Raw genomic sequence first — 25634 nt, 5'->3', positions numbered from 1 at the left:
ATGGGTGGGGGCGAAAAACATGGGGGGGTGGGTGGTCATGAATATTCAAATAATTGTTCATAACGTTATGAATATTCGAACATGAAAACTCCTGTAAAGTCCCATCCCTAATAGCATCCATTTGACGTCAGTCTAATTTTAGAGAGAACCACTTGGCTCTTTTGCAGCTAAATGTTTTGCTAGTCCACCTGTAATTTACCGGCTCTGTCTGCCTTTTAGTGCTCTGCAGATTATTAGTTTGCAGTGGCTGCTGCGGCTGGAGAGGAGTGATGAGAATTAAACTAAACAGCAAAGAATCATGAGCAACTTTTAGACATGAATTCTGGAGAATGTTTGCACAATTGTATCTGGACTTTCTGCGGAGTTTCCCTTTCACACATGAAGACGCCAGCAGGCGATTCTCCGATCAGAAGCATTCACTACAACACAGGAATCTCTTGGGCGTTCAGGCAAGGGGTGGTGCAGCAGGCGGAGGCAGGTGTAACGCATAAATTCCGCTGCTGAGATCACATGTTTGTTTACAGCACATCAACAACAGTGTCCCTTATCACTAAACGCTCTCTTGACATCTCCATGATCTCCTGCTGTATTCTCACATGGGCTCACTCAGAGATTATGCAGAGGTTTTACTAGGGGGCTGTAAGGAGATACTCTGTCTGGAGCCCCTGACTCAGATATTTGCGTTCTCACATTCAGCCCCTCTGGAGAAGGTCCAGAGCCTCTGACTCAGCTAGTCAAGCAGTCTGTGAAAGCCTGACTCGATGCATAAAGTACACTGCAGATTAACAAAATATAATAACTCATTCTAATGTCTAAATTTAAAATTAAACAGGGACAGTGGGACACTTGACTTTTCTCAAGAAGCTGACATGTTCAAATCGTGGAGAAAACTCACCTCAAACTCTGGATTAAAGGTGAAGAGGAAGGTCTCTCCTGTGCCATAAAAACCATCACTGACTTTAAAGGGCTCGGATGCCAACGCACCAAATACCTGGAGAAACAAGAGCAAGTGTTCATTGTAGACTTTCAAAATAACTCACCTTAGCAGGAGAGATAATACAAAATCGAAACTTCTAAAAAACTTCAGACATTCATATTGCAGTTCACGACCAGAGATTCTGTTGATGCTTACCTGGCCGTCACTGTCTTTAATGACCATGAGCACTGGGGTGTCCTGGCCCTGCATGGCTCTGTACAGTGACTTAATGCTCATACCATGCTTTGATGTGCCAAAGGCCAGCGTCCATGGATACCCAATGGTCCGTGGTGGGAGATTCCTGGCAAGCTACGGGGGAAATAATAATTCAAAAGCAAGGAGGAGGGAGGAAGAAAAAAAGAGAGGAGGGAAATGAAAAACCAAAAGGCCACAGCTACCAATGCTCAATTACATCTGCAGTGACCTTTTAACACCATCTGAAGTTTAAAGAAGAGTAACAGGGCTCCAAACACACAGAGCAGCCTCCAGAGAAAGAGAGGTCCAGCACTCCCTGAGAGAGCCTGCTGCTCTGCTGCTGACACACTGAAGGATTAACAGTGGCTGTGGTTCACAGGGAGATAAAGCTGACAAAGGCGCTGGAGGAACAGTGCAGTGTATGCGTCATTTTAGTGGATAGATAAAACCGACACTGACTAATACATGGAATTAAAGCGACAAGTTTTTACACTATGCAGCTCAATTTTCTGCTGTATGAAACAAAGGCCTTAAAACACACCAGTGCTCCTATAATTCAACAGTCCTGTCTTTATTTTCTTGTTGGTTCAGCACATCCTCCAGTGGTATAGCAGAAGCTGTTGTGTAATCAGCAGGCAGAAAGCAAAGCCCTGAGGAGATGAGCCCCAACTGGGTTCACCTCTGCTCAGCTGGGAGCCGAGCCTAAGCACTGAGCTCTGTCTTCAGGGTGATTAAAGAAGGCCACGTATTGGCAACTATTGGTCAATATGTCATCTGGGACTCATTTTGAAGTGTATTAGTAATTTGTGTAGGTGTGTCTGATGTGTGTGTGCCTGAAATGCCTGCAAGGCATAAACCAAGCTTTAATCAACAACAGAGGTTAGTGATTTAAAAATGTTTGATATGTTTCCTGTTTATCTCACAGGCAGAGTTTTGCTGTTTTTTTTCCTTTGATTATTTATGAGACTTTATGCTGGCGTTGTTTTTAATTAAATTACTTACCATTCCATATCCACTTTAAATAATTCAGCATACAATTAATCAAAGGTTTATGCACATTCACTCCACTGTAATCATGAATCATAAATTAAACACAAGTTGTTTTCTGTAATTCAGTACAGAACAACCTTCCAACCATAGTTTATTAGTTTCCGCTCTTGATGAAAGGAGATATCAGGTCACCTACTTACTGCAAATCCTGTTCATGAATAAGATTCTCTCTGGTGAATGATTGCTAAATAATTTGCCACGTAATTTTCTACAGCAGGTTGGCACTGTAGTATTTTATACAACTTGAATAAATTGTGCATTTGTTGGGGACTACTTTCAGCAGAGGATTAATACACATTAGGTGGACCATGACAGTATTTGTGGCAGCAAAACTGTGTTTGCTGGATTGAGTCAAAACTACCAGTACAAGTACCAGTATTCTGTGTACTGGACCTGTATGGCTTTATGTGTCTTTGGATACACAACAATTATTGTTAGAAAGGTAATTTCATTGTTGGTCTTGTTTTTGTATTGCCTTTCTTATGCTTAAAGGTTTGATTCCATGTTATTTGTCCATGTTTCATGGCTGCATCTTAACATGTTGTGCACAACAGCTTGTACCTTCTCTATCTGGTCGGCCTCCAGGAGATCACTGGGTTCTCTGAGGTTGGGTTTGAACGTTTCCGGCTCCAATTCTGTCTTGATAGACGTGCCATGCTTGGAGTTCACCTCCTCCTTGGTGGTGATCTACAAGTACAAATACATGTCAGATTTGCATTGCGAAGTACCAACAATATGTGGAGTAACTTAGGCTCCCAGAGAGCACTGGTACTGGATGGGTTGAATTATCGTTCAATCAGACTATTGGTTATCTACGGCAGTAACTATAATCAAGCTGAGATAGGTTGAGATTATCTCGAGTGGGACTGGAGTAGGTCAAAATGCAGTTTTTAACGATGATCTATAAAAAGCAGAGAAGGTTCAACTGCACAGGTAATATTAATAAACTTTAACCATAGCCTAACCGCAGCAACAAAAACTAGATGTTCAACATTTGTGTGTTTGGAATCTAGCCATTTGCCCGACAAAATAATAAATGCAGTGTTTTCTAGCAACACACTGGTTATCGAGCAACTTGATGATGACTGCTGAATATCTTACTGCCACTCTCCCAATCCCAGATGACCGGGACTGGTTTGGCAGAAGTGGGAGAGAAGGCAGAGACACTGTCTGGGAGAGGAGACGGCAAAGTGAATAGGAAATCAAGCCGATGAATAATTTGCACTACACAGTTTGACATTTTCTCTGACCAACGGACTGTTTGCGTTATTTATCTTTCTCGATAACGGAGGCTGATTGTGGAGCGCTTTGCCACTGGTGGTTGGGATGCTCTCATGTTTCAGTCCTCATTCAAATGGGGTCTATCAGCATTGTCTTCGGAAAACATCACCCTGTCAGGGGAGTCTTACTTCCACCCTCTCACCAACATACCATCTCTTTGTCCTTCAATACCCTGCCTGTTTCTTGTTTGGTGCTCACACAGGCCACAGTCTTTTAAAGAAAAACTACTTACATTATTTGTATCTTATCAACACCAACAACTGTAATAGCTAGTTGATAATTAGGCTACTATTTTGGCTCCGGGAAAATGTGTTTTTGATGTTGGTTCGCTGCTAAAGGAGACCATGTTGGTGCAGACAGCAGAGCAGGGAGAGGGGGCAGACAGGACTGGTCAGGGCACCTGGAGGCGTTTGCAGAGCGACCGCAGATCTTCGCTGTTTAGAGCATCAATCCGACGGTGGTACTCCGTCAGAGACACTACCTGGTTGTACAAAGACAGGAACAGGTGGAACATAAAACTCTGCTGGCTCTTCGCATGGGAAGGAACCATGAGTTTTGAAAGGAAATATGTGGACTAAGTTGTGGGATTTCCAGTAACACTCCTCCTCACAGGAGGGAGATGTTAAAGGTTTGAATAAACAAATTGCAAAGATGACTCAATGTCTTTTAGAAGTTTACTTTGGTTAACAAAAGAGGGGGTGGACATTTTAAGAGCACTCGGTCGTTTTGCATGTTTGTGTAAAATGTTTTATATTTCTGCCATTTCGTAATATGGCTATACTGAAAACGTCATTCAAACTTGCTGTTCTTACTAATTACTGGATTTTAGATGAATGCCTATTTAGTAACCATCTTTCAACAAACCAGACCAAAGGATTGAAACAACGCTGCAGGGAAAATCTTCAGAATCAATAACCCAAATACCCCAAATGCAAACGAGAAAAGAAAGATCTTACTTTCAATGATGGAACAAACCACCACCACAACAACAATAGCAGAGGTCCAGCTGACACAACAATAATTGCCCAACCTTAAACCACTCTGTTTGTCAGAAACAGCAATCATGTAAACTAAAACACAGACAGGCCAACACAATGACCTACTATGCATGGCTACAGTCCAACAGAGTTGCACTCCACCCAGAGCTGCTGAACACACGTTGGCGTTTAACGGTCCTCTGTGTCTCAGCACAGGAAATATATTTAAAGCCTTGAAACGCAGATAAAGGAAAACCACACACACACAGTTGAACAGCCGGGTGGACCTTTCAACACACAGTGGATCTCAAAAACAGAGGACTTTACTTTACTAGTGCTCTCGTGTCATAAGCTCCTTTTAATTACTTTTGACTGAAGAAACAGCTGAAGCTCTCTTTTACTCACCGTGTGGCTAAAAGTGTAACTAACTTTTTTGGTAACAAGATGGCTCTTTACAGCCCTCAATAATGCAGCAGAGAGGCTAAACTACAGCCCTCATTAAAAATGCATCTGTGCTTCAGCTTGAAGGCACTTTGGTACATTTGTCCCCTGAAAAGTGAACTGAACGGGTAAGCTAGCACAGCCTCCTAGCCTGCTGCAGAAACACACTTTTCAATGTGATTCAGTGTTATCAGAGGAGATCAATGTCATGCAAGAGGTCAACATTTTTAGATCACAGCAGCGGGTTAATCACAGTGACACACAGCACAGGAGGCGGATTCACTATAACAAGCTATAAGCTAAACGTGCTAATGTAGTTAACGTTCGAGAAACTTGTGCGCGACTATGGGAGCTGCATGTTTTAAAACTCAGCCATGGGAACTTTCAGTGTCCAGAGCCTGTGCTGTCACACGGTGCCAAGAGCAGAGATGCCACTGTCCTGACTGACAGACAATCTCCGGACTGTGCTCCACACAAGTCACTGGGCTATACCGGACCGGCTAAAGGCTAGCTGGCTAGTTAGCTCCGCTCGCGAGGTAGCATGGCTTGCTAACAACAACAGAAACAAGAGGAACATAAATGACTGCAAACATGAAGTGAGCGTGGAGGAACATACACATGTGTACTTAGGGGTCAGCCGAGTCTCCTGGTCCTTCACCCTCCTAGAAAACATGTCTTGCTTTCTGAGCGAGGCTGAAGCAGGAGAGTCGCATCACAGATCCTGTCAAGTTCTCCCCGTGAAGCCCAAGACCCGCAGCAGGAGAAGGTATGAAGCCTGGCAGCCCGCGGGACTAAAATAGAAACATGTTTTTCTGGTGGGGGGAATACAACGTCTGGTTTGTGTGACACCGCTAAAATCCAATAACAACACGGGACAGGAGGTAAACCGGCGTCCTATTGGTCTAACACACGATGATCTCGTCCCACAACCAACAGGATTTAAAGGGACAGTGACACCTCTAAACCAAACCCATGAACTGCATTTTCCTATGTTCAAACACCCGTATAGGTGTGGGTTCAAATCCATGGGTTTTCATCAGGAAAAACAAGAACAGCCGCTTCCTATTTACAAATGTAATGGATTGTGTAGCCCCCCCTTTTTTTGTTGCATAAGTCTGGGGACAAACAAATCATTCCACTTTGTTTCCCACATCATTCATGTATATAACATTTTAAATCCAGGCCATTCATTCCATTGTATCAATGTCTATATTCAGTGAATATAGAATTATCCAAAGGCTAATAAACAATCTCATTTGACCATAACCCATCCAAGCTGTACTTTGGGAGCAGCGAGCTCTAGTTGTGCTATAAATCTAGATGGACATGCTTCCTAGTCTTACTTCCACATTCTGTCAATCTACAATAATGCAAACCATGAAGAAAGGTTGAACCCACGTCAGTTCCAGACAATACTGAATTTCATGACCAGTTAAAACTCTTTAGTCGCTCAGTGACTGCACCGTCTGCATATGTGGATCTTGTGTTGGTGATAGCCTTTTGCCATTCAGCAAAAATAAAGTTGCCAAATGCTGACCCACACCATTGAGAGTCACACATGTGATGAAACTACAATACACTGACTAAGAAGAGTAAACAATTACACAAACATGCAAAACACTTTGGTTGGAAGTTCAGAGAAGCACATTTCCAAGCAAAGCAAGTGTTCACACAACTAACATGTGATAGAAAAGTTCAAAGAAAAAGTTTGACAATCAAATTAAGAATTATGTAGTTATACACACAAATACAAAAGAACAGACACAAAATACACAACTTGACGATAGCACAGTTCTGATGGAATAAAAACCAAGATCAGCACCATACACTTAGCACTGCATAATGAAAGCAAATCAACACAATTATATAACAGGTGATTTAACAAACAACAATAAACTTAAGAAAACACCATGGAAGATTCTGGTTACACAGGTAATGGATTAATCCATAGTGGAGAACTATACTTAATCCATGTCTGTGAGCCTTGAGACAACACAACATGTGCATTTAGAATGATGTGAGTGAGCATTTTCAGCTTTGCAGACCTTACCTCCCATTCCTTGACATTGAGGTCAGTGATGCTCTCGTCCTTGGTTATTTCTGACACCTCATTCTTCTTGACAACCATAAATCCAGGTTCTTGTCCCATTCCCCTGACCCCCTCACCATACATGTCCGGACTCCACTGCATGAAGAATACGTACAGGTGGTCTGACCTGCAGGTAAAGACAAAGAGAATAGGCTTGAATATATATATATATTTAAAAAAACATCTGAAATGCATCATGCACATCATCTAAAATAACATGTGTATGTTGCACATATCACAATTTTGACCAGGGCCCCCTCCTATTAACCTCATTTCATTTAAAGTGTAATTTCAATGTGCTTTGTTTATACTGCTATCAGCTTGCATAGAGACTGAAACATTATATTTTTTGTACCTATGCGGTATCAAAGTAAGCCTTTGTACCACTTTGAATTATGTTTTAATATATACTTAAATGTTCCCACATCCAAGCAGAAAAAACCCCAATAAGCTTAAAGATGCTTATAAGTCATGCAGAACTTTTTCTCCTATAACATCTTTTATATCACATGGTGACTCCATACATTATAAATGTGGAAATACTGATTAGAGCAGCTTTAAGTCAGTTCCCTCGAAACAGGCAAGTCTGCTGGTCTACTGATAAGAAATGTGTGTCATCTCCGGTAGCTTTGCACATGTAAATTTTGCCCCCCCCCTCCTGCTGACCAGTTATGTAGAAAAAGAAGAAGCATTTTCTTTTCAAGCATGTAAACAGTTGAAATTGTATTAAAGATAGTACAGAGAAACTCACAAAGGGGACAGCCTGTGTCACATATTGCTACAGCTGGTGAACATGAGAGAGATGTGGCAGTCTCAGTAGGGTGAACTGTTTCAGGGTCATAGTTCTACATGGATCATTCAATAGCCTCCCTTTCTTCCCACACTACTGCCAGGACACTTAAAGACACATCATGCGGGTTGCCTCCTACCTAGGTCAAGCAGCATTGGGAAGAAAACTGCTTTTTGTGTTGTCTGTCTGATTATCTTATGATCATTCCTCCCACACCTTTGCCTTCTTTCAGTGCCAAGAAATTTGTGTCTTTGAATACTACATTTGAAATCTGTCATGTCCCTGGGCTACCATCCCCAAGAGCAGCAAGCATCACACAGTCACAAACTTGTTTTCCAGGTGGTAAATGCTGTTACTTAGCAACCTGTGAATGAAAACAACAACGGTTCACTAAGCAAGACTTCTGAAGTTCATAGTCAGTGATGAAGTGAGGGGGATTTCAGTGTCATTACTGCACTTAGGCATTCAGCACATTGCATTACCAAGTAGCATTTATGGCACCATGACTAAATGGAAAAGACACGCCTGTTTGTCAGATTCAAATGCGATTAGCAGCCAGAGAGAACACCTTGTGTGTTGCTGCTGGTAAACTCTCCACACATGTACTGAATACAGGAGCTGTGTAACTCAGGTCAAATAATCGATCAGATTCACCCCATGAAATGATTTCTATTTCTGGCCCTTTGTTTTAAAAAGGACCGTAGCGATCAATGACTCTGCTATGTCCAATCAATTTCAGATCTGCTTCAATTAGATAGCTTTTTAGTGGCTTTTCAAATTACCCTAGTGGTGCAAAATTAATCAAAATTAATTCTCCACATAAGCACGTTGCTCAACTAAGTGGAGACACATATTTTCTTGTAATGTGCTCCTTTCCAGCGAGGAGAGCTCTAATATGAGTATGACAACCGCTGTCTTGGCAACTGTTCGTCCACATGGTGTGACGCATCTCAATGAAACAAAAACAAAGGGAGCTATAAGTTGGTAAGAAACGTTACAAATTTCAGAGCAGGTCAGAAAAAGTTCATGAAACACATTGTGTGGAGGCAATGTTTAGAAAAACACAGGCGAAGGAGCGATTGCACAGAGAACTAGCTGTGGCAGAGAGTTAGTGCGGCACGAAGTCTCTGCTAAAAGTGCCCCAGCCCAGGAATTGTGTGTATGTGTTTGTGTGATCCAGGCACTACTCGTGTTGTGGGTACCTCAAGCTCAACCTATTTATACAGTCGACGTAATGTCCTCTTCAATTATGGATACAGACTATGTGTGTTTGTTTCTTTCCAGAATAAATCAATAATAAATCATTTTGCTGTCCGGCAGAGGCAGCACAGGGAGATGGGAGTCGGACCTGACAAAGAATGCATATCTGATTGGTTTAAAACTTAAAAAAAAGTACTGAGATGAGAGTTACTCATCAGGCTATTTTGGTTTGGTAGAAATTTACCAAAGTGCATTTTTATTTCTTCCAGTTCAAGTCCAGTGGAAATAGGATATAATGATCAACCGTTTAAATGGATCAAACAGTGGATCCATAGAGCAGCAGTACTGACCTCTCCTGTGGCACAGCAAACCAGTACTCATGCTTTTTGCCCTGCTGGGCATACTGCTGCATGGAGGCGCTGGCGTTGGAGATAAACGTTTTCTTCATAGGCTTCCCCACTCGCAGACACAGGAACTTGTGAGAACGGTGCTTCCGACTCTCCGCGGACCCTGTACCTGGAAACAGAATCAGTCACATGGTCACAGACACAAAAAATGAGGTACGATATGACATAATTTCTATGATGACAAAGACAGTTTTCTTCTTCAGCCAGCATGAGTAATTTTGAGGCAGAAACACCACAGTTAACAAATAAATGGAGTAGCACACCATAACTGATAGTGGCACCATGTCTTCTGCCTATGATACATTATCAATTGCCTGCTATGATATCACAGCCTCTGGAGGCAGAATGAGATCACTGTGTAGCATTACACTGGCACATACTGTCGGCTCCTGCTCATGGCGAACAGGCTCAATAACATTCATTTACTCAGACAACAAAGCTCAGAGGGACAAATTTAATTTCCTATCATCATCAGTTCTGTATTAATGCAGCATGTTTTTTTTTAAGTTGCTGCTGTTACTTGTGTGGGCTGTGCTAATGTTCGTTAATAAAGGGCGGCCCTGCCGAGATGCCTTTGAATTAGAGCTGCTTTTGCAGTCTAGCTCACTGTGTGACGATAATTGCTGGGGAGAAAATGGCGTGTCCCTCTCCCACTGTCTTCATTCCTTATTTCTCGGGGAGAGAGACACCTCTTAGGAAATTTGAGTGGGTTATATTGACAGAGGAATGACTCAGTGAGTGTGACAGCCGGTCAGATAACAAGGCAATAAATGTGCCCACCAGATATTATTGAAGGATGTTTTAGTCCATTACTGATTGAATGTATTTCATAATTTATGTCATTATTGTTACAGTACATCACAGGCAACGTCTTTTTTCTGTTCATTTCAGTTCACTAAACATTATCTTGTTTAAGATGAGTCATCCATTACTTATGATCAGACAGTTTTAAAACTTCATGCTGCTGACGCTTTTGTATTGAACAGGGTGCTGTTGTGCAGCTGGCATTCAAGACAATAATGTTAAATAAAAGACGCAGTGATGGATGAGCTGCCACTTTAAGATGTTTGTATTAAAAGCTGATTTTCATACCACAATGAAATGAATGAAAACTAACAGTCGCCTGGGAAGTAATCAGAAAATGTATATACTATCCATACCAGTTACCAATTTAATCACTGGATCACATTAAGTGAAACATGCAAGTGCTGTACATGTACAACTTTACTTTATAGTGAATAGAATATTTTTTTTATAAACAATATTCAGCTGGTAGAGCTTTTTGAAGATTATCTTGTCAAAGTGAGAACCTGAACATGATGTATTCTAGTGGTAAAAACCAGTGACACTTAATTTATTATACTATCATAATTAAACTATAGATTTTAAGAGGTATTTTGGACCATGAGAAGTTAAAGTAAATGTACTGATTAAGCTGCTACATGCTCTGAGAAAGTGTGAGAGGTAAGTAAAAGAAAATCCTTTATCAGGGCTTATAGCATTTCCGTGACTACTTTTTCAATTTAGTGTACTATTTATGAAAACCTTTGCACATACATTTGACATTATATGCTATTTGAAAAGTACAACAAACTTTTGGCATGATCAGTTGACAGGTTAAGACATCTACCAATCCTTTCTTGTTAAACATATCAATAAAGACATGAGAGTTTATTCTGGGCTTTGTGCAATTTAGAGTTTCTCTGAAATCAAAGGATGTGAAATAAATCACACGTCTCTGAATCTTTCAGAAAATGTTTCGATGTTGGGTTTAATTGTCACCGTGTGTTTGTGGCATTTTGGTGTTTGATAGGCTTTAGCTTATCGCCTAGAGGAGAGGCCCAGACCACCAAAGCCACAGATCAAACAACTACATGAAACCCTGTAAATCCAAGGTAGCCCCAGCAAGCTGATAACACCAGAGAGACTGCCATTTCCCTTCGTGTTTATATTCCAATTACTAGCAGAAAGGCAGAGTGGAAACTGAAAGGTTATCACAAAACTACATGACAGCAGTGATCCTGACGCAGCTTTCCAATACTTCTCTGAAGAATATAGATGCAGCTTTGCAGCTAAAAGAGAACAGGAGGCCAGCTCCATCAGCTGAAATGTCCTATATGTGCAATTGAAAGAAATATGTTTTCTAACTTTTACTTAGATAGTGCGTTTACCCTCTGCAGAGTTCTGTGTGGCGTCCCTCTGCGTCTCCTCTACATTCTCCTCCTTGCCTTGTTGCATAGTGTGCGTTTTAGAGACGTCTGCCCCCTCGTTGGCATCCCCTTGTGGACTGGCAGAGACGGTGGCCGAGTCTGTGGCACCAGGGGTGGCAGAGCTTTGGGACCCCGGGCGAGAGGAGCTGCTGCTGGGACCCTGGGCCTGGCTAGTGGTGCTGCTGGTGGTAGTGGGTGTGCTTGGTGGCTTCTCTACACTGTGCTGCTTAGACCCCATCGGGGACTGGCTAATATTTTCTGTGGCAGTGTCTGGTGGATTGTCCTCTGCTTTTGCCACAGGGTGCTCCTCTGGCTGGCCGACCGAGCCGCTGGTGCTGCCGGTGGCCTGGTAATCAGCGCCAGTGGCCTCCACCTGGGTGACGGTTTGCACAGACTCCGTGGAAGCGCCAGAGGACTTTTCCAGGCGGAGGTCCTCATTAGACGCCTGCTCCTCCTCCCGGATGGGGGACAGCTCAGACTCGGTGAAGACGTCTTCAGAGATGGAGCCCTCTGTGCTGCGTGGAGCTGTGCTGCCGCTATCATTGGCCCCTGGCTCCCTCAGGCGAGGTTCTGGGTCCTTCTGCTGGGAGGGATGTCTCTCAACCGGCAGAGGCTCCAAGTCACTGGAAAGATAAATGATAGGACATAAGACACATGCAGCTCTATCAATCACAACTTTTATTTACACAAAGTATTTTGTTTTTTTGCACTTTTTCGAAAAGGAACAACATTACTATTGAGCTGTTTACAAATTAATTTTCTAACAATATTTCCATTCATATGCAGCCATAGATAAGAGCGGAAACCCCTATCTTAACTTGTTTTGCCCTAGAAAAACCGGATGATCTAAGATTAACGTTAAAAAATATTTTAAGAAATATAAATTTATTTTGGGCATGCACCTCTACAGCAGCCTTGAAAACTGCTGGTTTGTGAAAACACACAGAGCTGAAACCGTAAACAGTTCAGAGGTAATGTGTCGCAAACTGTAAAAACTGAGATACTTAGTTTTCAAATGGGCTATATAAATCATTTCATATCCCATTACTAAATTTGAAAATGCTAAATTCTGAATAATGAAAAGTGGGAATGGCCAAATGTTATATGCTGCTTATATGATTGGTATCAAATTCTGAATATTATCGTATTTGCAAAAAACAGTTGCTCTATAGTGCCAGCTTGTAAAGACAGTTGTAAGTCTACGTATTTTGAGGGCAGAGCTTTGAAGATAGGGACGATGGGAGGAAGTGGGATGTATCTGTTGCAATTTCAAAGTGTAGCCTGCTCTTGGTTACTTTTCTAAAATGACCAAGCCTAGCTTTGAAAAATTAAGAAATTCTTGTTTTGAAAAACTGTAATGAAGTCGCATACAAACACTTGTAATCAACCACAATACTGCACATAATTAAATCCTGCAGGCACTTGTTGTTTGGCTGTCTTTAGACAGAGAGAGTGAAGAACAAAGGGAAGAGAGAGGAGACATAGGAGACAAAGACAATGCATCATAGCTGAGGAAACATCTGGGCCTGGCACAAATAACAGTGATTTGCCAGCACAATAACTGCTGCATGGGCAACACTCCAACCAGCTAAATACAGCTCTGCCTAGACCCTGCTACCAGCACAAGACACAGAAATCAAGGACGGGTTTTATAATGATACACCATATTTATACTTGCATAAATTTGGCTTCAACAACATTAAAACAATCACTGCAAAAACAAACAAACAACTCAGCCAAATCTGTGGGAGGAAATAAATCCTCTGAAGTGGCTGCTTCCTACTGCAAAAGAAGTGAGTGGTCAGAATGTAGGAGGGTGAACGCATACTTCATTAACCCCAGTGTAATTGCTGTTTCTTTTTTCTTCTGGTATGAAGGAAGGAAAAGTATGAAAATGGTGGTTGGTCACTGATGGAATCTGATCATGGATGCAGCTGAGAATTACATCCATTCCAACAAGGTTGCTGCATTTCTGTGAGGCCAAGACTGCTAGAGACACACATGCAATTGTCTATGTCTAACAATAAGAGTAAGAATTTATGTTGGAGTAAATTGGGGACGGAGATTAGTGTTGGCTTTTATAACTGCACATACAGTTGTTAAATTAATTACACATGTATATTCCATACAGACGTCTTCATCTAACACCACAGTACTTGCACTATCTATGCTTTCTCTTACTCAGGGACAGCCTCTCTGATCTTCGGGTCGGTGATCTCCTTGTAGATGGCGGCAGACTGTACTTCCTCCAGAGGACACATGATGCCATACTCCTCACACCCGTGGGCCTGAACCAAGGGGTCCATCCGGTGAGGGTCGAACATGATGTTGTTGGGTGTCACCAGCAGCACCCCGCTCACCGCACCCTGACAACAACAACAGGAGAGAAATGGGTTGGAGACACAAAGAACCATCGGTATTTGCATAAATAAATGAAATGACAAGAATAACAACTTAGCATCCTTATCTACCACAAATGATAATCAAAAGCACCTCTGTCACATAAACAGATGGGGGCCAAATCCATTTGAGACCACAAATGTCCTAAATCAAGTAGAAGTTATTGACTGGCAGCACTGACCACTTCAGTGCTTTCATTTGGAACCTGGGAGTGAATCAAAAGCGGTTCAATACCATGGCTCTGTGTGGTTGTTTGTGTGTGTGAACATATCTTTCTATGGTTTTGTGGACATATTTTGGTTTGAAACCTTCTTTGTGATGATATGACTGATATGTCCTCTGTGTGCTGTTGGAGGATTAGCAGTTGGATTTAGGGTAGAAGTAAGTTTAGATAAGAGTTAAACATAAGGTTGGGATTCAACATGTATTTGTGATGGTTAGCGTTAGGGGCTAGAGAATATATTATGTCCGTCTGTGTTTCAACCGTACGTCCTGGCAGCTGGGTGCGTTCCTGCCTGATCTCAATCAAATCTAAATAAAAACACCAGCAGACAAAAACTCTGTCAACAAACTTACTGCTTTTTTTAAGGGTTTTCTCAAATGTTGTGATAATACATGAGGGCCACTGGAGCTAGTTTGACGGTAGGTCTACTGTCAGTTTTTTTTTTTTGATTGCAGCAGTAAGTTGTGTTGAACTGGTCAGTCAGTAACATGAAAAATAGGGTACATAAGGGCACCGTATCTTACCTTCCCATCAGTGATGTATTTGCAGTTGATCTTGAGGAACTTCTCTGTGAGGGCCTCTTCCTCCTCGGAGGTGGATGACACTCCCCTGGACTTACGCAGGGCAGAGAACACTGGCGGGTGAACGCCTTCTGGTTTAGGGAGGCCATCAGAGTCCTGGATGTGGAGAGGGAGTGGATGTAGAAATTGTTGTATTTAGGAGAGAAACAGAACATTTTTGTTAGCAAACATTCATATTGGACTACTGTACTAGTAATATTTAATGAAGAAAATGTCTGTCTAACTGTGGCTCAAAAAACTCAAGAATCATTCATTATATCATAGCATTGTGAAGAGTCCAAGGAAGTGCAGAGTCTAATCTGGTGCAATTTGGACACATGATACGTTCAAAACTAATAAACAGGGGACCAGCACTCTATAGCAGCAGCGACTGGGTTTTAACGAGAGCTCGATTGATTCTCCAGTTTGGAGTTCTGTGAACTGGGTCGAGCTTTTGAATAAACAGGTGAACAGCTCTTTGTGCAGCAGCGTTGGTGCAGCTTCAGGGTTCTGTGAACCGGGTGAAGCAGCCAGTCTTTACTTTTAACAGTCTCAGAAAGAAGGCTGCAACCAGCATTACCACAGGCCAAGCAAACAGCCCATTCAAAACAGGTATGTTAGGAACAGCCACTGCATTAGTGAACTATAACAAGGTGTACACTCTATGGTCAGGAGTTAAAGGAAGTAATGGAAAGAATCCTTAAAGACAAAATATGTAAAAACTGTGTTCCACTTTTTTCTGGTGCCTGCAAATAAACATCTACACAACTCTGTGATGTGTAGCTCTCTGAGCAGCATTCAACCAAACAGACTAATAAGCACTGTTGAACAGACATAGCTTGGTTCACTTGGTGAAACGGAGTGCAACTAATTTGTGTCTCATTTCATCAAACTTAATGTGTCTCTAAATGTATTATCTATAAATAAACAGATATTTTCTGCACAGCGGGACAATCAGGTTAAAAGGAACCCGATGCTAAGCCAAATGAATAAGCCTCCTGTGTGTCTGAACTTCACTGAGGTAATTAGGTGAAAAAACATTCATGTGAGAGCATGAATGTTTTTTTTTGCATAACCTTATGGTTAGTTTGATTCTATTTCAGACTTATCAAGTCCTTGAGTCAACAGAGTATTTTACAATTGAAATGTTTTAAATGGAAGGTTAAGATGGGGCACCGTTTTAAAGAAACCAGATACATTTGAAAATTTGTAAAAAAGCGCACTCAAATTTAGAGGCCTGGTTTTTGTCAATAATTAAGTGTACATTATTAATAGTTACATCATTTAATGCAATGTATTGTGTAGAATATGAAAAAAAAACTCAGAATAATTTACATCCATGAACAGACAATGTTTTGCTTCAGTGCAATAATAAACACATGATCTTAACAAGCCAACTACCTATGACCCCCTGAGCAGATCAAATCAAAGCCATATCTGTAATGATAACTGGCAGAAATGTTAACCAATGTTGTGAAGAAGAATTTATAAATATTTATATTTAGATATTAGGCTGACTACGAAATTCAAATATTTTCCACCTGTTTTTCTGCAAGATGCTGCACATCCAAGAGGGAATTTAAATTTATATTGACACATGTAGTTTAAAGCAATTTTGTAGCCGCTCCCTCGTCATTACTGTGGTAACTATCGTGGTAACTGCTATCTGCCACAGACGGTATGTTTGCTGGGCTGGACACATGAGGTGTGGTGGGTTTGGCCTTTTTTTCCCAACAGCTTGTTGCCATGCAATGTCTGAGTCACAGAGAGGGAGAGAGGGAGAAAGGGAGAGAGGGGTGACATTTTGGTAGACAGCCCTGACTGTTGGTTCGATTGACTGGACAACGCAGGACGGACTGTCTGTGACACTGACTGACTGCTGGAGGAGATAGCTGCTGGGAAGAAATGAGGTATAGTAGAAAAGGGATGAGAAAAACAATAAGGGAGTAGCAGCAGAAGCATCAAAAAAAAAAAGGCTTGTGCCGTGCTTTGGAAATAAAAACACAAAGAGATAAAGAGAGCTGAAAGCAATGAAAAAGTGTGACTGGTATAAGGACATAGAACAAAAGGGAAAACGAGGACAGAGAGGAGAGTGTGGGAGTTATCATAGAGGGGGATTTTGAGTGGGAGGAGCCGATAGAGAAGTGAAGAGCAGTGAAGAGATACAGAAGCGGTTACAAGCTCGGAGAAGAGCGCCTGAGCCCATAACAACTGTCTGCTGTCCTCCTGACACCCATCCCTACACCTCCCCCTCTCTCCGTCTCCCAGCAGAGTCGACAAACAGCCTGCAGCTACTGACCCACACCGACACAAGCAGCCCAGACACTGGCAGCCGGGGAAGGCTGAGGGGGCTGGCCAATCTGTTGCAGCCAAAACAAGCCTCTCCGTGAGAAGAGAAAGGGATCTAAAAATGTTAAACTGAGATAAGGAGGTGAGGGACTGGGGCAGAAAATTAAGTTTCAAGAGTGACAAAAAAACCATATTTTCTGATCTGTGAGAGCATCTGCTGCTGATGAATTTAAGATCAGAGGCCCAGCTGTTGAAGATGAGGACTGTATGTAGGAGTTTAACCAGGTCGTCATCCACTTAAACTGAACAAACCTCACCCACACAACTGCACTTCAACTCGCTACTTCCCAGCAAGCCACTTCCCAGTGACTCATTCAAGATGGCATTCCTGCTCGAAGGGTAAATATGAGAAGAGGCGCATTACACCCACAAAATAAAGTGTTTTAGTGATCATGGATATAGTAATCAACCATATGGATCAAAAAGCTTGGGACAGAATTGTTCCTATACTAATTCTATTTAAATTATTCTGATATAGTGATCAGGTCTGCTTATCGTGTTCATTTGGGGTCTTTTAATACAGTCTTGGACTTTTAAAAAAGTTATGTTTTACAGTTTTGTCAGTATTTTATTGCTCCTCTCTGTGTCTCCATCATTCACAGGGTGCACAGCCAAACGAGTCGAGCCCAACCGAGGGCGTCCTGCCATGTCCTCGGGCTCTCCCTACATTGTCTCAGTTTACAAATTCTGTTGTTTTTACCCAGTCTGGTTTTACACACGTCAACACTATGAGTGTGTGTGTGAGTGTGTGGGCGACAGAAAGAGAGCAAGCAGGACCTGCTGATGAATGTGAGCGCAGCTATGATGAAAGATTTTAATCATTGAAGAAAGGCATAGATCATTATGTATCAGTGTTAAATGTGTGGGGATGTGGTTCTCCATTTAAAAAAGTTACAGCGTCCAAGCTGAACTGGTCCTCTGGGTTTGTTTTCAAAGAATGAATATTATTATAGGATACTTTGAAAGTAGGAGCGTGAAAGCCCAAACCCCTTTTGAATGACATCCAATGTATTTGACCTATAATCTTCAGTTAGATTTATTAAAAAGGGAATGAAAAGAACAAATAAAAAAACTGAAAAAAAAACCAATTCACGTAATCGCAGCTAATTATACGACTTTGAGCAGGAACACACATGCAGCACTGTGTGCATCACACACCTGGGCTAAAATAAACAGCTTCAGGATGTCATAACACGTCCACCCTCACAGAGATGCACGAGAAACACGGTCTTACATGCCCTGTCATTAAGTATGGAACATTTGAGAAAGGGGTGTTATGTGTAATAACACCATTCACACGTCCCATACAGTTCACATGAGACAGGACTGTAAGGACTGTGAAGACACACTTGCTGTCCATCAGCACAGAGCTGTCGATCATGAGGCATAAGACAATGATAGGTAATGATTTCTTCTGGTATTTTACCAATTATTGACATGCTCAAAGCTAAAAGAGAATTATGTATTTATCCTTTATTTCTTCTGTGAGGGATGACAACTGGCTGAAATTAGAGCATATAAAATAAAAAGAGGAAACCATGGTGACATGGTTGTTCTGTTGAACTGGCTGCAAAAAATGGCATACTGTGAAAGGATTATTTAAAAAAATGTGTCACCTCACATCCATAAGATTTTTGATTTTGAAATGCATTTGTGACATTGATGTCCCTTGGTTATGCCTACTCAAATATTCTACCATTATTGCCAATAACTCTATCTAAATTGTCATTGCTGCAACCTTCAACTCAAAATCAGACAAATTCTTATATATAGATACTTTAAACATTAACTCACCTTTTCATTATTCTAAAATTGTTTCTTCCAATCAATGTTGTAGATATTGTAATTTTGTTTATGTGTTCAGCTACACAAGGCCTCTTGAGAGAGCGATCCCTCAAGTGGTTTTCTAAGTTTTCCCCCCGTTAATAGAATGTTTTGGGTAGTTTTTGAGGGTTAAGACGGAGAAGGTCGCACCTTGTTAAGCCCTATGAGACAAAGTGTGACTTGTAAATATGGGCTATACAAATCTAATTTTACTAATTGCTTCATTAGTGGTCCAGGCTGTTGTAACAACCGTTGTTAAAGTCTTTGAAGACATACGAATCCTCTGCTGAGGCTGAGTCTAAGCAACCGTTGTGACAGCCAGTATACATGCAGTAAACAGATATAGTTTGAGGCTGTGGACGTTTAAGTGGCAATGGACGATAGTTAAACTGCCCCTAGCATTTCAAAATGGTATAACAATCAGAACCACTGTCAAAACACATTATATTACATATAATATTTGATGATATATAAATGAGCTAATCATGATTGGTCCTCGTTGCTACGGCGCTATGCACAGACTTTGGCTAGCAAGTGTTTGAATTTGGGATATGGAAGTGGAGATGTCAATCTCTATATAGTCTATGCTGTCAAAGACCAGATCCAAACATGGTCTAATAGGTGTGCATCTTTAAAATTATGATCTGTAAAGTCACAACAACCTTGACCTTTGACCACTGAAATCGAATGAGTTCATCTTTGAGTTTTACTGATCAATTGCACAAAATTTGAAGACATTCCCTCAAGGTGTTCTTGTTATTAATCCAATAAAAGAGATGGACAGATGGATGGATGACCTGAAAAAAGTTGCATAAGTAAGTCAGCAGGTTCTGTAACTGACAAAGTAGAACTTCATTATCTGAATGGCCGTTCTGAACCCTCTTAAGGTCTGGGGCTCTCTCCACAGTCTGACTCCCCATCATCACTATAGAGGACAATCAAAGTATGGGACTGTGACAAACACAATGTTCTCTTTGCGCCTAGCAACATATACTTTATAATAATGATGAAGTTGAAGCAAACGTGTGTGAATATTGCTTTCCTGGGCTGCTGTTTTCTTTGCACTACTAAAATCCTCTAATATAAAACTAGTTTTTGTCCTGCACTGGCCTCCACAGCATTCAGTATGTTCTCATGGTGCTGGAGTGTGGTACTGTGAGGGATGATCCTAAACTTGTCTGTGTCTTTATGGCACCCCATATTAATCCGTAACTGCACGATAACACAGGTAAGGCAGGCAAGGTTAGTTAAGGTAAGAAAAGACAACCCGGCTGCAAAGTGCTAAGATGAAGAAAGACTTTATTTGACTTCATCTGAGGTGAGCAGCGCTGTCCCTAAGTGACCATATCCCATTCAGACTGGGAAATGAGATCTTTTCAGAGTGTGTGTGTGTGCTTGTGGGTGTGTGTGTGTGTGTGTGAGAGAGAGAGAGAGAGAGAGAGAGAGAGAGAGAGAGAGAGAGAGAGAGAGAGAGAGAGAGAGAGAGAGAGAGAGAGAGAGAGAGAGAGAGAGATCAAAGGGAGAGAAGCATAGTGCAGCATGGTGGAATAACTATTGCACTGAAATCCAAAGATGAAAGAGCGGCTGTGCTGGACTCAGAGTGTGAGTAAGTGCTGGGGGGGGGGGGGGGGCAGAGCAGATGAGGGAGTGAGGATGAGGAGGGTAGTATGGAAGAGTATTGAAATGGTCTGTACAGGCAGAGAAGTGCTGAGATGAGAAAAGTAGAGGGGGGGGGGGGGGACGCGCTGAAGGGAAATACGGCCTGATGTGGCCACCCTGAGGCTTGTCCCTGATGGTTTGGGAGGTGCGGAGAGGACAGCATCACTGTAATTTACAGCAGTGAAGCTGACCCTAGTGCCGGGGACAGGGGATCTGTGTAACAGTGTAAGGTGGCAGCTGTGGTCGGGTTTCACAATCAATATCCTTTTACTCTCCAAACAATGTTTTTTCCTCAAACACATTTAAAAGCAGAGAAGAAAAAAAGAGTACAATGCAGCAGTGGTTATAAATTATATAAAATATGGCTGTAATAAGGCGATGAAGGACAAATATATTGTAAATATGAGGTAATACACAAAAGTTCCCCAAGCATTCTGGTACATTTCCTTTAAAATGTATTATGTATTAGTTGAAATTGCTTCTTTGTTCATAATAAAGATTTCAGGGAGGAAGTCTTTAGATGCCACCCAGATTTGACCTTGACATTGACACATGGTGCCATCAAAAATCAATCCACAGCTCCACCTTGTGGGCATGGTCACGTTCTGCAAGAGGGAGCACATAATGTTTGTGATTCATCAAACCTCTGAGGCCACAAGTCCTCTAGCACAATCTGTACTGTTGTTTGTATCACCCAAATTTACATCCCAGAACTAGAGCTGCTGTACTGATGACCTACACATGAGATTCTCACTAAAATTGAAAAAGGTTTTGTAGGTTCAACGCTTTCGGAGATATAACCTGTTCATCTGAGTGAGATCATCACAAATGTGACTCTGTGGCACCACATATATAAGTAATGGCAAATGGATCTACTTCCTCCACTGCTTATTTTAGATCAAACCCCAGTAGAAGAAAGGCAGTAAAGAAGAATGGAGAGACCCAAAAGTGGTGCCAAAAGAGGATGAGACATAGAAGGTCACAGTAGTAGCTGTGCCACCATGGTGAGTAAACGTGTGTGTGTTTCTGTGAGAGAGAGAGAGAGAGAGACAGAGAGCATGTATGTGTGCGTGTGTCAGTATGAGAACGAGAAAGGTCTGCAAAGGACAAAGAGGACGCGTCTGCCCACACAGATGAACAGAGAGCAACTAGGCCAGTGAACCAGTGGCTGCCAAATAATCCAACGACAGCAAGAATGCCAGCCGGAGAGTCAGCGGCCATTCACACACGCATGCACATGTACACGCACACATGCCCAGTCAGACAGCCAGCCAATGATCCGTGCCTGCAAGATGTGTTACTTTTTGCTGCCAATACCAGCAGGCCAGCAGGCAGAGCGAGTGCATGAAAACACTTCAGAGCTGCCTGATCTGGCCTTTAGCTCCATCACAGAAACACTGAACAACATAAATGGATGGAGAGAAAAAAAACTTTTACTTTGCTTACTGAGGAATGGCAGTGTTGTATACTAAATCCATTGATGGCTAATGTTTTGATAGGAGATTCTCATACACATTTATTTACATTTATTGCAAATTAACAAATGTCCTCCCTGCTTCTGAAACTGGAAATTAAAGGCTAATAATCTATCCACATGTTTTATGTTTCACACCTTAAACTATTCTAAAAAGTAAACTCCACAGCAACGTCATGTAGGTGTCTGCACAACGTGAAAAATGTATTTCAACTAAAATACGATATAACTTTTGAAAGAGGAAACAATACATTCTTCTTCTTGCAAATGAAATGCTTGGTTCATTCGAAATAAAATGCAGCCATAATGTTTTTATGAACTCTGGGGTTTTGCTACTACAAATTAAATGTAGTGTTCATATTTATGCTTTCATTAGTGTATAATCAAAGTATGATTTTTTTTCTTATTGCCTTGGAATGAGGCGTTAATATCTACATCAAAAAATGATCAAATACAACTATGAATCAATTATTATTATTATTATAATCATAATTTTAAAGATAATTTTGGGTCTTTAAACGTCCTTATCATCCTGTGCCTTGTCTTGTAAACAGTAAATAAAATAGCTTCAATTCACAGTTTATTTCCAGTGTAAAATGTCTAACTAATGGGAGGGAATTTACTTGCAGTGGCCGAAGATGATCATTTTTAGCACGTGAGAGACACCTGAGGACGATTTTTTTTATGTCAATTGGCTGTATGAATTATCAGGTACCCTTCAGCTTGAAATAATCTGTTTTGCTGTGAGGAACAAAGAGAAGGATTTTAGAGGAACACTCTCTCTGTTTATTATCCATTTTCTAAGGTTATTGTGTCCTTTTTGTAATGCTTTCTTCAATGGAAAACCCAAGCTTACAACTGCGTGAATGTTAACAGAGCTTCACATAAAATACATTCAACAAATACATATGATTTAATTCTTTGAGGCAAATTAAAAATAGTAATACCCTAATATTTAATGGCTTTGATTATTTGTCAGGCTATTCTAACACCTAACAGGCTTTTTAAACATCTGGTGCTCCTCGAGATCCTTTTTATATCCAAAATTGAAAGAGAAGCAGCTGAGAGTAGTTCCTCTTTAGAACTAGTATTCATCAGGGTAATAGTAGCTATTTGATGCTTGCATTGCTATTACTTTACACCTCCCAGAGCCATTTATCTGGATAATATCCTCATAGTGAAGAGTGTGCCGAGCACCAAAATAGGCCTGTAATTAAAAGATGCTGGGGATTCTGCAGAAAATAAATAAATAAAAGGAAACAGAGTGAGTTATTAAGGTCCTTCCTGTGGTTGAAAAATCCCTGATGCCGTCTCCTTCTATACAAATATCATGTTACACACAATAAGAAGAGAGAAGTGAAATTAATGGGCAGAGTTGACACACAGACACGCACTTTCATGCATAGGCAGGCAAACACAAACAAACACACACACACACACACACACACTCACACAGATGACACATTGGGTGAGGTAATGCTTCCTCCCTTCTGCCTTCCAAGCACACTTCCTCTGCCTGCAGTAATTGCTGCCTGGCTGCTTGTTTGGGATAGCGAGCAGACTCCCTTCATTAGTTGCTCTAAATATCAGACACGGCATCACTTTTAAAGGCTTAATTTCTCTGCAGTCACAGCCCCCCTCTCTGATCCTCCCCTGTCGAAAGCCGCTGAATATGCTCCTGTTCTCGCAGGCATGACCTAAATAGATTAGTGGTAAGTGAACGGGGCTCTTTCTATTGGCAACCGTGGAGAAATTAACGGACTGAGATTAGAGTCGACGAAAAGGGAAGCGCGCTTGTGGTGGTAAGGGTTGTCGTAGCTCAAGTGGAGCAGAAGCAGCAGCGGCCAGGAGAGTGATGGTGAGGGAGAGACAGCAGTATCCATTTTCTCACAAAGGCGGCAAAACAAGACGTCCGTTTCCATGGCGACCAGCAAACAGTCATAATTCTTAAGGGACCACTGCGGTGCTTGATCATCAGCTCATTCAGGTGCTGGAGAAAACCCACACCTGAGGGAGATGGCTCATACTTGTGCACTCAGAGCTGTGAGAACGCGATGAGTTTGGACCAGACTGGAAGTCATGTGAGACACAAACAAAATGCAGCTCTAGTTTGTATCCAATTCTCATGCATCACTAGAGAATCTGGGAGGGACATGTGGGGAAAATGTCAAGTCCTGTCATGTCAGTTCAGGAATAAACCCACAACAACAAGATGGCACAGCAATTAAAAGCATATTGGATAGATAGAATCTAGTAATTACCCTAATTATGTGTTATTATCATACACATATGCATATTCACTGAATACGTCACGGGAGGTGCTCATAATATATGACCTCATTAACACAATATCGTTACGTGTCATTAGAAACCAACTACAGTAATTTATCCAACCAAAAGTGTTCTTACCAGCTAATAGCTATTTTTATGTTTAACACCTGCAGTTTTTTCTCTAAATGTTATATCTTAATTTCACATGGGAAATGTATGATGTTTTCGAGACAGTGGACCAGTGAACAGTGAAAAACAGAAGCAGGTTTTTGGCAAAGTGATGCTTAATACTTGCTAAATGAAGTGGGCTTAGTGTCGTATTTTATGCTCTTTTGATTACAATGTTTAAAGGAGAAAGGATTTTATAGTGATGTTTCAAGCTCGAACGAGAAGGCGATGCAAAGATAACTATGCCCATAAAATGTGTTATAATACCACAATTATAGAAAGAAAATCAAATTATAAATTGGGGAAAACATGGAGGCGTAAGGCCTAGATGTAATTTGGAGGAAATTTGTATTATTCATTTTGATGCTATTTGATTTCTTCATTGAAAATAGTTACTGTGTTAGTTGATAAAAAATCAACTTTTGTTTCTTAAGTTTCTTGTATACTTACTATTTATCTGTCAAGGATCACAATGTTAATAAGCCCTGACATTAGCGTGCTGTCAATTTATCTATAGTATTTGCTAATTTCCGCCAACCAGTGCTGTTTCCGTCTCCATAATCCCCCCCCCCCCAGATTCATGTTGGGTGAATTTGGCCTGATTAATTAATATTTTAGTCCAGGTGACAACTGATCAAAAGTTAAAGAAATTCTCTCAAAGCAGTCTTGATATAACACCCTCAGAGGCTAAAAACATGTACTGATGTAATGAAATTCAATTTGGGTATTCTTGATATATCACATTCACAGGAATGCTAAAAAAAATCATTTTGTTAGATGTGACGATTGCAAGAAATCCTGCAAGCTGCTCCAGCTTAATTTCTTCTTCTACTGTTTAATGCTGTCTCAACGAGACCACCCCTGTTGGCTGGACTACATTTTGGTCAGAAGCCCCTTTCATATGCTTACCTGTTATTTTGGTTTGGAATAGAGGGAAAAGTCAGAAGGTCATGAATAAACAAGGTAGGTGTGAAGGCCCCTTAATGTCCTTCTCATAATGTCACTGAAACTAAACCTAGATTTCACAGCCTCAGAGGGACCCTGTGTAAAAAACACACACACAAACTTCGCTTCTAGTTCTCTCCTTGGA

General features: G+C 41.3%; 1 protein-coding gene across 3 annotated transcripts in view; it reads right to left on the bottom strand.

The window, feature by feature from the left end:
* The window catches only part of oxr1a (oxidation resistance 1a), a 71079-nt gene that overhangs the window by 4387 nt on the left and 41058 nt on the right, over positions 1-25634 (bottom strand). For 2 of the 3 annotated variants that reach the window (XM_061081044.1, XM_061081046.1), the window contains 9 exons: positions 14764-14916; positions 13798-13982; positions 11578-12239; positions 9350-9515; positions 6971-7136; positions 3903-3983; positions 2783-2908; positions 1133-1285; positions 896-991 (listed from right to left, as the gene is read on the bottom strand). In XM_061081044.1, coding sequence (XP_060937027.1) covers positions 896-991; positions 1133-1285; positions 2783-2908; positions 3903-3983; positions 6971-7136; positions 9350-9515; positions 11578-12239; positions 13798-13982; positions 14764-14916 — 1788 coding nt within the window. The remainder of the gene's footprint in view (positions 1-895; positions 992-1132; positions 1286-2782; positions 2909-3902; positions 3984-6970; positions 7137-9349; positions 9516-11577; positions 12240-13797; positions 13983-14763; positions 14917-25634) is intronic. The other variant, XM_061081045.1, reaches the window with a different exon arrangement.

This window comes from Limanda limanda, chromosome 11 (genome assembly GCF_963576545.1).
Source record: "Limanda limanda chromosome 11, fLimLim1.1, whole genome shotgun sequence".
NCBI lineage: Eukaryota > Metazoa > Chordata > Actinopteri > Pleuronectiformes > Pleuronectidae > Limanda > Limanda limanda.
Note: the sequence above shows the minus strand (reverse complement) of the source record. Positions and strands in the feature narration are given on the sequence as shown.